The 12,337-nt window shown below is 36.9% G+C and overlaps 1 protein-coding gene across 2 annotated transcripts in view; it reads right to left on the reverse strand.

The window, feature by feature from the left end:
* Nucleotides 1-381: 381 nt before the first annotated feature.
* Nucleotides 382-12,337, reverse strand: part of eif4ba (eukaryotic translation initiation factor 4Ba) — a 68,641-nt gene continuing 56,685 nt past the window's right edge. Inside the window, exons 11-15 of one of the 2 annotated variants that reach the window (XM_073071010.1) lie at nucleotides 6,978-7,206; nucleotides 5,771-5,808; nucleotides 4,461-4,584; nucleotides 3,980-4,049; nucleotides 382-3,232 (exon numbers count right to left, since the gene is read on the reverse strand). In XM_073071010.1, the coding sequence (XP_072927111.1) occupies nucleotides 3,161-3,232; nucleotides 3,980-4,049; nucleotides 4,461-4,584; nucleotides 5,771-5,808; nucleotides 6,978-7,206 (533 nt within the window). In that variant the 3' untranslated portion in view covers nucleotides 382-3,160. Of the gene's footprint in view, nucleotides 3,233-3,979; nucleotides 4,050-4,460; nucleotides 4,585-5,770; nucleotides 5,809-6,977; nucleotides 7,213-12,337 lie in introns of both variants that reach the window. The other variant, XM_073071009.1, reaches the window with a different exon arrangement.

Consider the following 12,337-nt stretch of genomic DNA (forward strand, 5'->3'; position numbering starts at 1 on the left):
GCAGAGGCAGGGAAAAAAAAAGGGAGAACAAATAAATTAGGGATGGGGAAAGAAGGGGAGGAGGGGCATTAAAGGAAGTTAGAGAAAACAATGTTCATGCCATTAGGTTTGAGGCTACCCAGACGGAATATAAGGTGTTGTTCCTCCAACCCGAGTGTGGCTTAAAGGGTCTCAGCCCGAAACATCAACAGCGCTTCTTCCTATAGATGCTGCCTGGCCTGCAGTGTTCCACCAGCATTTTGTGTGTGTGTTGTTTGAATTTCCAGCATCTGCAGATTTCCTCGTGTTTGCATCAGACAATACCTTCCCCTTTCACTGTGGGGAATCTTAAGTTTTGAACTATACAAGGCAAAAGAAAGGACACAGAAATTAAGCAGCAGCTATAGTGAAGGTATTCCAAAGATTAGTTTATTTTGAAGGAAAACAGATGGGGCATTATACATGATAATAAAAGACATCTCCTGGAAAGCAGACTATAGAGTACAAATCTTTTTTAATAGAAGGTATTATACAAATTTTACATAAGTCCTCTCAGTGTGTAATGTGTAAACTAATTCATTATTTTTTCTATATCGGGGTAGTGGTGGTCATGGCAGTGGGGTGGAAAGGAATTGAGAGAGAAAAAAACTCATTTCTGAGAATCACCAATAAATACCTGTGTTTAAAGCTGAATTTCTCTTAAAACACAGACTGTAGTATTATTTACCTTGAACCCCGGAATTCTAAATTTGATTTCTTTCAGGCAATTTTAATAAACACAAATATGTCCAATTTTTGTCCATCACAATTCTTCAGATGATACTATGAACGCATCAAATTTATTTCTGTCCAATGAAACTGCTTTATTATCCATACAAACCATCGCAGCATAAAATCACTCAAGCTGGTAAAGAGTAAAACACAGTCTGCTACTGCTGGAAAGGGTTAAAAGGATCAAGGGGGCTTGATTGAATTGTTTTGAAATCCAGTTTGGACTGCTAGTGACTAGGCAAATCAGCATAGTGCATTGAAGACCATTTTAATTCTGAGCAAATAAATTAAAAGTAGGAAATGCTGTTTTTTATTTTCTTTTTTTTAAATCGCAGTCACATTTTGCACTTGCTTTTCATCAGAAGGTCTTGTTTACAGACTCAGTGATGCACATTTAAATACACAGTCCCTTTGCTGCAGCACTAAACAAATAAAAGATCATGCAAGATTCATAGTGAAAAGCAAAAGTCTTAATATCAATATTCCCAACAGTATCCAGACTCTATGTGACTGAAGAGAATTTAATTAGGACCCAATCTTTGATCTTTATGTCTTATTATTTTCAGAACTATCAATTGTTAGAACACAAAAGCCAATTGTTCAAGCAAACTTTTCAATATTAATGCCTTTGAGAACTAAACCTGATCACCCAAAAAAATAAGAATGCAACTGTTAAAATGTTTGCACTGTACCAATGAACTGTAAAAAAAAATTTCAGCTCTTTCAGCTCCACTGGAATATGTTGTCAAGCACAAAAAAAGCTGTAACCTTCATGAACTGGGATTGGTTGTAAACCAGACTGAGTAGCCAAAAATGCAACATATTTATTACATTCCTAGGTTCTTCTAAGGTAGCTTTTAGTAAAAAGATCAACACGCTTCTGGTGTTAACTTGTGAAGGGACACTGTGTTGCAGTTAGTTCAAGCACAGCAGTTTAGACAGTGTTCAGCTGTCTTTACAATGTTCACTTTGATAAAGCATCTGCCCTTGCTTTTACAACCCGTGACATGTAATAATGAGTAACATCTAGTGAACTTGAAATTTAACGGGAAGGTAAGTTGAGATTTCTCGAGGTTACTGGAATGGAAACTTGAATTAATTAATTAAAAGTACTCATCCAATGATACCCCAAGACTCTAGAAACTGTACCAGTATAATCTGCAGATTTCTAGGATCATGTATATGCATGTCAAAACAATTCTTTATGGCAGTCTTACAAATATCAGAGACCCTTGTATATATAATCTGTTCATGATAGTGAAAACAAAAAAAAAAACCTGATCCAGTATGTTCAAATATCTGACATGCAGTAGTTTTAATTCACTTTCCAGTAGAAAACTTCACTTTTGATTGGTGCAAATTGCTCTCCATTGTTTGGAAATCTGTTTGTATGTCAGTATTTATGCACAATCAAAACAATGCCACAACTGAATAAGCCTGGAGTTGGCAGTTTCCAATATTTACTGGAAAGAATTTCAAAAAAATTATAAAATAGAACAGATGAAAAAGATGAAAATGTTTAAACTTGTCTGTGATATCAGACATCAATAAGATCTAGATCTTAACCTGTGTGAAGGAGATGAGCCATTTTCTTGTGGCAATATATGTGTATGCTGTGCAAACAAGTTTACACAAAGTGTGTTTTTACTTTTAAGATACATTCTCAAACAAAGCACATCTATTGGCCACTAATTCCCATACACATTTGTTCATAGATGGATGTATCAGCAAATTTGGCCCCAATAACTCTCACCTGAAATACCAGCAAATCAGCTGTACAGCAACAGCATAATACTCTCAAATTTATGGGGAGAAAAAAATAATGCTGGGAGTTTAGTAATATCAACAGACTGCTGTAGAATTTCATGATTAGTCCCAGTAGCAGGTTGACCAATTTGATTATGGTGGGGTAACAGGAAAACTGTTACCCCACCGTTATTAATTACTTGATTATGACCCAAATCCCGATTTATTTTAAAATATCATCTGACATCTTGGAAGGGGCACCAAAATTGTGACAACTGTTTGTACCAATCACACTAGCCAATTTTATTTTAGAAAGTGCATCATCAATTACAATTTCTTTTCCTCTATGAACCACTATTTTCATTATTCACTTTTAGCCAAACCTTACCTCCTTACTAGGTTTTTCTTAAAAAAAAGAGGGACATCCAAATGTAAAATACCATTCTAACTACTGCACACAATGTTTTCTCAAAAGCCAGAGGCCAACATATTAAGTGGTAGATGAAATCTCCATAGGTTTCATATTCAATGGCTGCAGCAGCATGCAAGAAAAAGTTCCGGGAGATGTAAGCCATATGGGTTGTTGACAGTCACATTTTAATTGAAGTTCATTCTTTCAGTTCTCCGAAAAGGGGAAGTGGATGCGTTTTCCTCAAACAGAACTTTAGTCTGTACTGTCTCCTTCTTCATCAGCATCAATCATCAAAGCAGCATATTTGCTAGCCGAGCTGAATTTCTACAGAAAGATGGCAAAATACAGCACAGGATAAGTTAAAGCGCTCCAATACACAATTCTTTCCCCATCTCTGTCCTGAAGGTGCCAAGTACTACTCATGTTGATGATGATCCCATAGAAGCTACAGCATTCTGAACCACAGAGAACCAAAGGGAATATCGCCAATATTCTATTAGTGGAAAAATAAATCGCACCCTTCCCAGTGCTTGTTTATGCCCACGTACATAATATGTACAATTATATTTTGGGTCCCCATGAAGGGATCTACTGTAGGCATCACTTGTAAGGCCAGCATTTGTTGTCCATATCTAACTGCCTAAGCTGGTAGTGAACCAATTTCTTGAACTCTTGCAGCTCCTCTAGTGAAGGTACACCCAGAGTTTGTTGGAAGGAGTTCCACTATTTAAAGCAACTGATAAAAGATTGTCATGGGACATCCTGCCTCTAATCTGCCCTTGGTTATATATAGCTGTGCCAGTTGAGTTCTTGGTCAAAGACACCCCTTCCCCTCCAGATATTGAATACCTTCCCTGAAGGTTGACTAAGCAGGTGACTTTGATCACCCATGTCTATACTTAACCACAGGACTTAGAATCCCAAATTATTGATACAGTTGTTTGAATATCTGAGAAGAAAGACACATCTTAACTTGGTTAAAACAATGCTTAATGATTTGTTGAATGCAAGAGTTTGTTTCTATACTGCAGACAATGCTTTTCCAATTAAAAGACTACTTCTATGACTTACAGGAGTGGGCAACTCCTCGTATTTCTTTGGCTCAGTTATAGGTTTTGAATCACGGCCCTTTTTGTCTTTCCTGTGGATGAAAAGCAAATGTTATGTATTGATCCTGCATTAGAAAACAATAAAATCAAGTCTTTTGCAACACGTTATATTTAGAATATCAACTGACCTGCTGATGCACCATGTACAATAAAGAGTACAGATTAACATTTGGCAATGTTCTCTAATTCCAGTGGCAGAGAGTAAGTACACCATCATTCCCACTGATAGTATAATCGTAGACTAAAGCTAATACATACTACAAGACATCCTGGTGATAGCAATATCAAATTTCACAAATTAAAATATAATTCTTTCACGAGCTTAGCTTCAGGGAGTTGTAGCGCAAATGGGTTGGTCAGAACTACATCTGCAATGATGACGGGAAATCTTCTGACTTGAGTGAGAAAATAGCAAAATCTTGAAACAGCTATGAAGAACAAACCTTTCTGATTCCTTCCTTCTGTCCTTGTTTATGCTATCATTCTGTCCCCGGCTCATAGCACTGTTGGCTCCGCCGCGTTCTTTGGGTGAAGTTTTGTCTTTTATTTCATATTCTGCTTTATCATCTAAAATTTAAAAAATGCTCATTAAAATCTCAGTTCTGATCAGATCAGTAATTTAGAAATGATTTAACAATGTAATGTAATAGATTGCCTTGAATCCTTAAGCCAGAGATCCCACAAAATCCTAACTTATACACATTTCTTGCTTTCTAACAGTTGGTGTTTACTTGCTAAGTATTTTGAAAAGCGAAATTCAATCTTGCCCAGAGTGAAACTGGAAAATATTTGCAAGCTCTGCCTCAGCCTCATATATAATAATTTACTCATTTTATTTTCTAGTGAGTGCTATGAAAGTTTTCTGCTGTAGTCCATAATAGCCCTTGTATTCTAATAATACTCAAGTATCCTTACATTAGCGGGAAAACTCTGTCCATAGCTTCTTTATAAAAATACACTTACTAACTGCATCTGGACTTGACATAATCACTGTTACTCTTTAAATTAAAGGAAAATATAGCTTTATGACATGTTTGCTTTTGTCTCAACACACCTACTACTTATCAGGACTTAACAGCTCATGAAGCCAGATTGCCCAGTGCTTGTCTACAAACAAAAACTATATGGTTGATCTTAATAAAACCACAATGCTAGATTTTCTCAATTTCTTTACAGTAGGTGAGATGCTCTGAAAATAACATAACCAAATGTCAATAATTGTAATTATTCTGAAATTATCCATTAAGTGTTTGCACATTTCCAAAAATGGCCACACAAAAGAGGCACCATATTAATCAGGAGATCCTGGAAAATTATTAGCTGAGCAACTTTTCAACAAGGTTACGATATCATCAGGCAATACTTGATTCAAATACTAATTTAAGCAGTTCAGGGGAAAACTAGGTATTAATAACTGCCTTCTTCCATTGAAGTCAAAGCATGGATATTTTCTGCAGTGGAAATGTCAAAACATTCAAATCAATTCATGCTGCTGTTTACTTATAGCATGGATCGCCTAAATTTCACAATGTGAATGAACAATTAGATAATCTTTAAAGCATGAAATTACTTAGCAAAGGAGGTAGGAAGAAACAAAATAATGTTACCCATCCGTCATTTATCATTTTGTTACAAATTATTACTTTTTGCTAGTAACAAAAACTTATGATTAACAGCGATACACCCCCAGTTTTAACTTTGTATTATTATGCTATTCACTGATATACTCTTAAATAGTGCTTTTATTCCATACCTGTTGGTGGAACTGGTCCAGCTTTGCCACTTGGTGACCTATACAGAAGGCAGATCACAATGTACTGTAAATTCACCATATGTTTTAATCATTATCAACAAACTTTTTTTATACGAGGTAAAATTCAAATTATAATAGATAGTACAAAAATTGTACATTTATTTGAACATAATGATGCTTTTAATGATGAACCGTGGATCAGGAAAACTTGGAAGTTCTCTCTCCAGCACTCGTTGTTTGAGCATGTACAGACTATTTTTTCTTGTCATTATTCCTTAAACCATACAGTATAACAACTATTTACATAGCTGTTGTATTGCATAGCATTTACATTGTATTAGGTATTATAAGTAATCTAGAAATGACTTAAAAGTACAGGCAGTCCCCAGGTTATGAATGAATTCTGTTCTTGAGTCTGTCTTTAAGTCGGAACAGGTATGTCCGGTATTATTTAGCGTCAGTTAGTCAAACGTTTTTCTTAGTATATAGTACATATTTTACCTTTCTATGCATATAAAACACTTAAGAAACATATGTATTTCAATAATTAAACAACTGTGTTGTTTAGTAATAATTGTAGCTTTCATCGGGGCAGGGCCTTTCACATTCTCCATTAAAATTGTTCCGATTGTTGACCGACTGTAGCCTAACACTTTTCCAATGACCAACAGCGTTTCACCTCTTTCCGATTGCTTTATTACTTCCACTTTATTTTCAATCGTGATTGTGATTATTTTCGTGAACAGAAACACTGCAGATTCAGAGCTGCGCCGCCAGGTCCTAATGTCCACCACACTAAGACAGGTTAAATAAATTCCAGGGTTCTGCTGGGTCCTAAAGACTACCGCACTGAGCCAGGTTAAAGAAGGGACCTGAGCATCTGCATTTTTTGGTATCCGCGGGGGGGGGGGTCTCGGAACCAATCATCCGCGGATAAGGAGGGCCAACTGTACTAATTTATTCAGGAAACTTCATCCTTTATGATGCCAAATGCAACAACGTTGTAACTCAATTTTCACGGTCAAAATAACAATAGTTATTTTCCTACTTACAGTTTCACTCTCTTGAAGGCACAAATATAGAGGTAGACAATTCCATTGATTCTAGCAGTTTGTATAGCCCAACCAAGCAGCTACTCGTGCAAGCACAGTGGCATCTTTAACAGATGGATCAGTGTATAAATTTAGGAAAAAATTGCAATCTATACCTGAGTGATTTACTCGACGACACACTATTCGGTGAAAGGGGCATTGTGGCCTCTGTCTCAGTGTTCTGGTTACTACTTCGCTTTGTCCAGGCATTTTCTTTAGGTGGAGGGGCAGGTACAACCTTAAGTCGAAGCTGGTCTGGTTTACAAGTTTTGGACACTGGTGAGTGCGGCTCCTCTTCTTTGCTGAACACTTCGTTATCCAATGATTTTTCACTCTCTCTTCTGACTGTAGCTTGAAATGAGAAGATAGAAAATAAGTTGCTTTAGAAGGAATACTTCCAGATAAAAAAAAATCACAATTTAAAACAAATATTTTAACTTAACAGCAACACTTCCCAACTCTACAAATATGAATGGTGCTGCATGTGAATGCTGATCATTTTTTCAGATTTACAGGAATTGCAAACTGCCATGATCCCAACTGTTATTCCTGATTTTGTAAATCACAGTAATTTTTAGATCTTTGCACTGTACTGCTGCTGATCAACAAATTTCATGTCAATTAAGTGTGATATTAAACACAATTCTGGATATTCCACAAGCTACAATTAATGATTTATATCTGTGAACTACATTGATTATACAAGTAGCATAATTGTGGCAATAGCAAGCAAAAAAAATCATACTGTACTCTGCAAAATACAGAGTGGACAGGAACTAAAACAATCTCCAAACTTACACCTGCACTCTCCTTATCAGAAGGGAAATGGTTCTACACTTTCCTAAGGAATGATTATCAGTTCTGTGCATTTGCTGAGAGAGTCCACTAACCAGGACAGACTGAAGGGATTTGGTTATGCTGAGTTTGATGATGTGGAATCACTGATGAATGCTTTGAGTCTCAAGAGGTACAGTAAATGTACAGTATTCAAGATTTTAATGTGCATTGTTTAAAATACCAGGGTGTGATATTTAATTTTTTTAAATCTAGAAAATAAATTTGGAGATTTCTAAATTTAGTTTTCATAAAATTATCCAAGATTCTTGATTCATTCATTACTGTTTAGGAATAACTGTATGGTGTTGGTAATTTAGCACCAGTAAGCTATTTTCAATGTTATCTCCAAGTTACCGTAGATTCCGGATTATAAGCCGCTACTTTTTTCCCACGCTTTGAACACTGCGGCCTTTACTATGGTGCGGCTAATGCATGGTTTTTTTTCATGCCGCCAAAAACATTTTGCCTCGTAACAGTAGACCAATAAAATTGATGAGTAGTTCACAGAGGTCCAATGAAATTGTACGATAAATCAAGCGCACTTTCACAATTAAATTATTGTAAATCAGTCATTTGTACTCACCCTCATCAACATGGAAAACACTTGAAGAAAAGCATTGTGCTGCCTATAATATTTTCGCTTAGTAATTCATTTGTTAGTATTTTCTAGTTAAAGTTAGAAGTGTTTTAAGTATATTTGTTTTCTGTACTACATCCCGGGATGCTATGACGTCACATCCGGTTTCGCCGCGTCTTGTGGGGAAAATACCGGTTTGCGATAAACGGAAAGGAGGGGGCGAGCGCATTAGACCCGCGCGAGAACGCTACAAACATATAATGCAGCTTTTAAGTTAAAGGCGATCAATAACTTTTCCTGGTAGGCTGCAGTATATATTTTTTTACCAGTCGTTAGGAGATATTGGAATGTTGTTCGTGCACTGTTCAGTAAAAAAGTATACGCAACGTAATTTGTGTGTTACCGATATGTATGTATATTTAAAAGTAGCCGTGTTACAGGCACGGTTCGAAAAAAAGCATTTGCAATATGTATTTGTTTATGTTACCATACGGATTTAATTAAAAGTTAAAAAATCCTCACGTGTAATATCTTTCTGTGTAAATATCTCATATTACAACGTGGGACACCTGCGGCTTAAAATCCGGTGCGGCTTGTACAAGTACAAAATTGATTTTCTTTCTAAAATTAGAGCCTGCGGCTTTTAATCAGGTGCGCTCTGTAGTCCGGAATCTACGGTACTCATTTTCTAAGTAAAAGAGGCTTTATTTTTATTTTATTTTATCTTTTGTGGTGTCACACCATATCAAACCATCTCATTAAGAATCACCCTTTAATTTCTTGGCCAATTTTCACTGCACCTCAAAATTTTTTTCTAAAATCCATTTTTTCCCACTTTGTGGACTTATTGCTTGCTCAAATCAGAATGCATCATCTTTGCAGAATGTCCGCTATTGGAAGTGAAGATCCATCATTTCTTCAGAACTCCAATAAATTCATGATGAGCCACATCTGCAGTGCCTTTTAAAAGTATTCAGCCCCCACCCTTTGTTCACTCAAATGAGTATTTCAACCAGAGATTTGTTTAAATTTAGCTGATAATTTTTATTTGTGAATCACCTCTTTCCCCCTTCAACCCCACAGAGGAGCCCAAAAGACAGGATAGCTGTTGGAACACAGAAGATTGAGAGATTTAATGAGAGCTATAGATATGGTAAATGCAAGTAGGCTTTCCTAACTGTTTGGGTGGGATAACTAGAGGTCATCGGTTAAGGGGGAAAGGCAAAAAGAATGTGAGGGAAACTTCTTTACGCAGAGTCGTGAGAGTGTGGAATGAGCTGGCAGCTCACGTGGTGCTTGCAAGCTCGCTTTCAACACGAGAAGTTTGGATAGGTACATGGATAGTAGGGGTATGGAGGGCTGCGGACCACATGCAGCTCGATGGGAATAGACAGCTTAAATGGCTCATCATGAACTAGATGGGCCTAAGAGCCCGTTTCTGTGCTGTACTTTTCTAGGACTCCATCAATATCATGGATTTATATCTATGCTGCAATGACCAGTGAAAGAATCTTTTAGGCTCCAGCTATGTATAGCAACAAACTGTCTTATTTAAACCTGTATCCAAGAAATACACATGGTAATCTTGGTTTGTAGCTGCAGTGGGTTCTTCTTAAAATTGTCACAACAGTCAAAGCTTTACCTATATTGCTTTGCAACTGTATTCTTCTATCTTTGAAGTCCCAAAACAATTAGGAAGCATGCACGAAGAAACAGCAGAGGATCAGTTTCAGTTTCAGTTAGCATAATGCTGACATTAGGTTACAAATGAAGTAAATTATCCTGTGGAGGTCACGTTAGTCATTTAATAATGTGCCAGATTTTTTTTTAATATAACAAACCAGAGTCAATATTTCAGTGGTTTAAGGCCACATCCATTCAGGCAAAATGATCAACTCTTCAAAACAGCAGTTTAACATGTCTGTAATTTAAATTGAGAAGTGAAAATAAAAAAACTGCAGATGTTGGAAACACTGAGGTCTCTCAGCACCTGTGGAAACAGAAACAGTTAACATTACAGGGCAAAGACTCTTCATCACAGGGAAAAGAGAAAACAAGTTAGTTCTGGGAGACACATATGTAAAAGATGTGAAATGCAAGTCAGCGGTTGAACTGAAACCAAAGGGAGAATGATGGTAATGTCCAACAGATGAGGCCATCGACATAGAGCAAGGAAAAACTAAGTTAACATTACAGATAGTTGGAGTCTCCCGTTGGCAGTCCACGGAGTAGGACACATGTGCACTGCTCCTAACTTTGCACTGCTAGATCCGTATAAAGTTTGAAGATTTATTACTTTTACTGAAGGTTTTATGATTTAATTACGATGGCAGGGATTAAAAAAAAGCTGGAAAAGCCGTTGCTGAAACCAACCCAACAGAGCAATCAGCATAAATTCTTACTTCAGAAAGAATGCTCTCTTTAATGCAAGATACGAATACTAAGATTGATAGCCTGGTGAAGGCTAATGAAAAGTTTGAAAAAATTATTTCCGTCGTCCAGGAATCTTGTGGCAATCTGGAAATCCAATTCAAGGCGCTCAAGAAGACTACTAACAGAATTAAAAGAGAACAGGAGGCAATGAATCAAGTTATAAAACAAGAATTAAAGATATCGGCTATGGAGAAGAAAATTAATGAGGCTACTTCGGAAATAGAGAATTAAGAAAACGGTTGATCTGGAAAGTAGAAGCCACAGGTGAGCCACTTGTGACGAGATCTGAAGGTTTATTTAATATGGACTGTTCCTTTAAAAAGAGAGGGCATGCGAGCTCATACTGCTAATTCAGAGAGAGCAACGAACAGCCTGTGAGTTGTTATGGAAACTGAAGGGTGGAGCTATATGATGGACAGTTGTTGTTCAGCAGTTGTGGAATATATACAAGGTCAATTGGCTTTGTAATCAGACACAGAGACACACGGAAGACACTGACGAAACAGACACTGGATGAGCTTTGTGTGCCCACGACAAGGGTTGGCTTTGCTCATAGCGTGGAAAAGAAGTGACCAGTAGAAAGCAATCGGTGTGTTTAACCCTTGCCTGGGTTGACAGCTTTACTGCGTGAAAACGGCACTCTCTATTGTGTGGTCACAGTCGGTGACTTTAACAGGACTTCGGAGCAGGACAATGTGGAAGATTCGATGGCATTGGCACTGGGAAATCACCTCTCTCTCTCTCTCTCTCCCCTTAATCTACTCAATTCAATATCATGAACTGAACTGACTTCATACTTACACCATCATAAGACTATCATTTACCACCTGAACTTGGAGAAGTTTGGGAACTTTATTTACTTGCTTATATATGCATGAACTCTGCTAACTTGTTTGCCTTATCTTGTTTTATATTATTACGTAGTTCCTAATAAAATAGTGTTTTAATAGAAGACTCAGACTCCAGGTATGTTCCATTTCTGCGGGTCCTTTTAACCTAATATGAGGTACGTTACACATTAAAATATTTTACAGATGTCACATTCAGTTTTAGTGAGACACTTGAAGCCCCTCCGATGATAGAGCCCATCGTTCTCTCCATCCAAAGCCTTCACCTAAAATGAAACCTCGCCATGTGATACTATGCCTGTATTATTTTACAACTAAAGAAGCGATTCTCCAAGATGCAAGGCAGCGAGGGAAGATAACCTTTAATAGGGCAGCCATTTGTATAATTGAAGATTTTGCTCCAGAGGTTTATGCTGAAAGAGTTAAATATCGGGACGTGATGGCTGAACTTTAAGAATAATTGTCATCCTTCTTTGCGTTTCCCGGCTCGTCTGAGAATTTCTCCATCTAATGATCGCCCTAAATGGATCGACTCTCCAGAAGAGGGTTGGAGATTCATAAAGGAGTTCAAAGCCATCTCCCAAGCAATTTGAACGATTAATCCTTAGCTGGGAGCCGTTGAAATGGGAAAAAACTTTAATATTTAATATAGTTTTGGATTTAATATACACATATTTACTTACTTTTTTTATTGACTTGTAAGTGGCTAGCACTAGTCAAAACACATTAATTGGTTGGATTTATCCTTTTTTGAATATATGACTAATTTATTTTAAATGAA

Source organism: Hemitrygon akajei, chromosome 18 (assembly GCF_048418815.1).
Source record: "Hemitrygon akajei chromosome 18, sHemAka1.3, whole genome shotgun sequence".
Lineage (NCBI taxonomy): Eukaryota > Metazoa > Chordata > Chondrichthyes > Myliobatiformes > Dasyatidae > Hemitrygon > Hemitrygon akajei.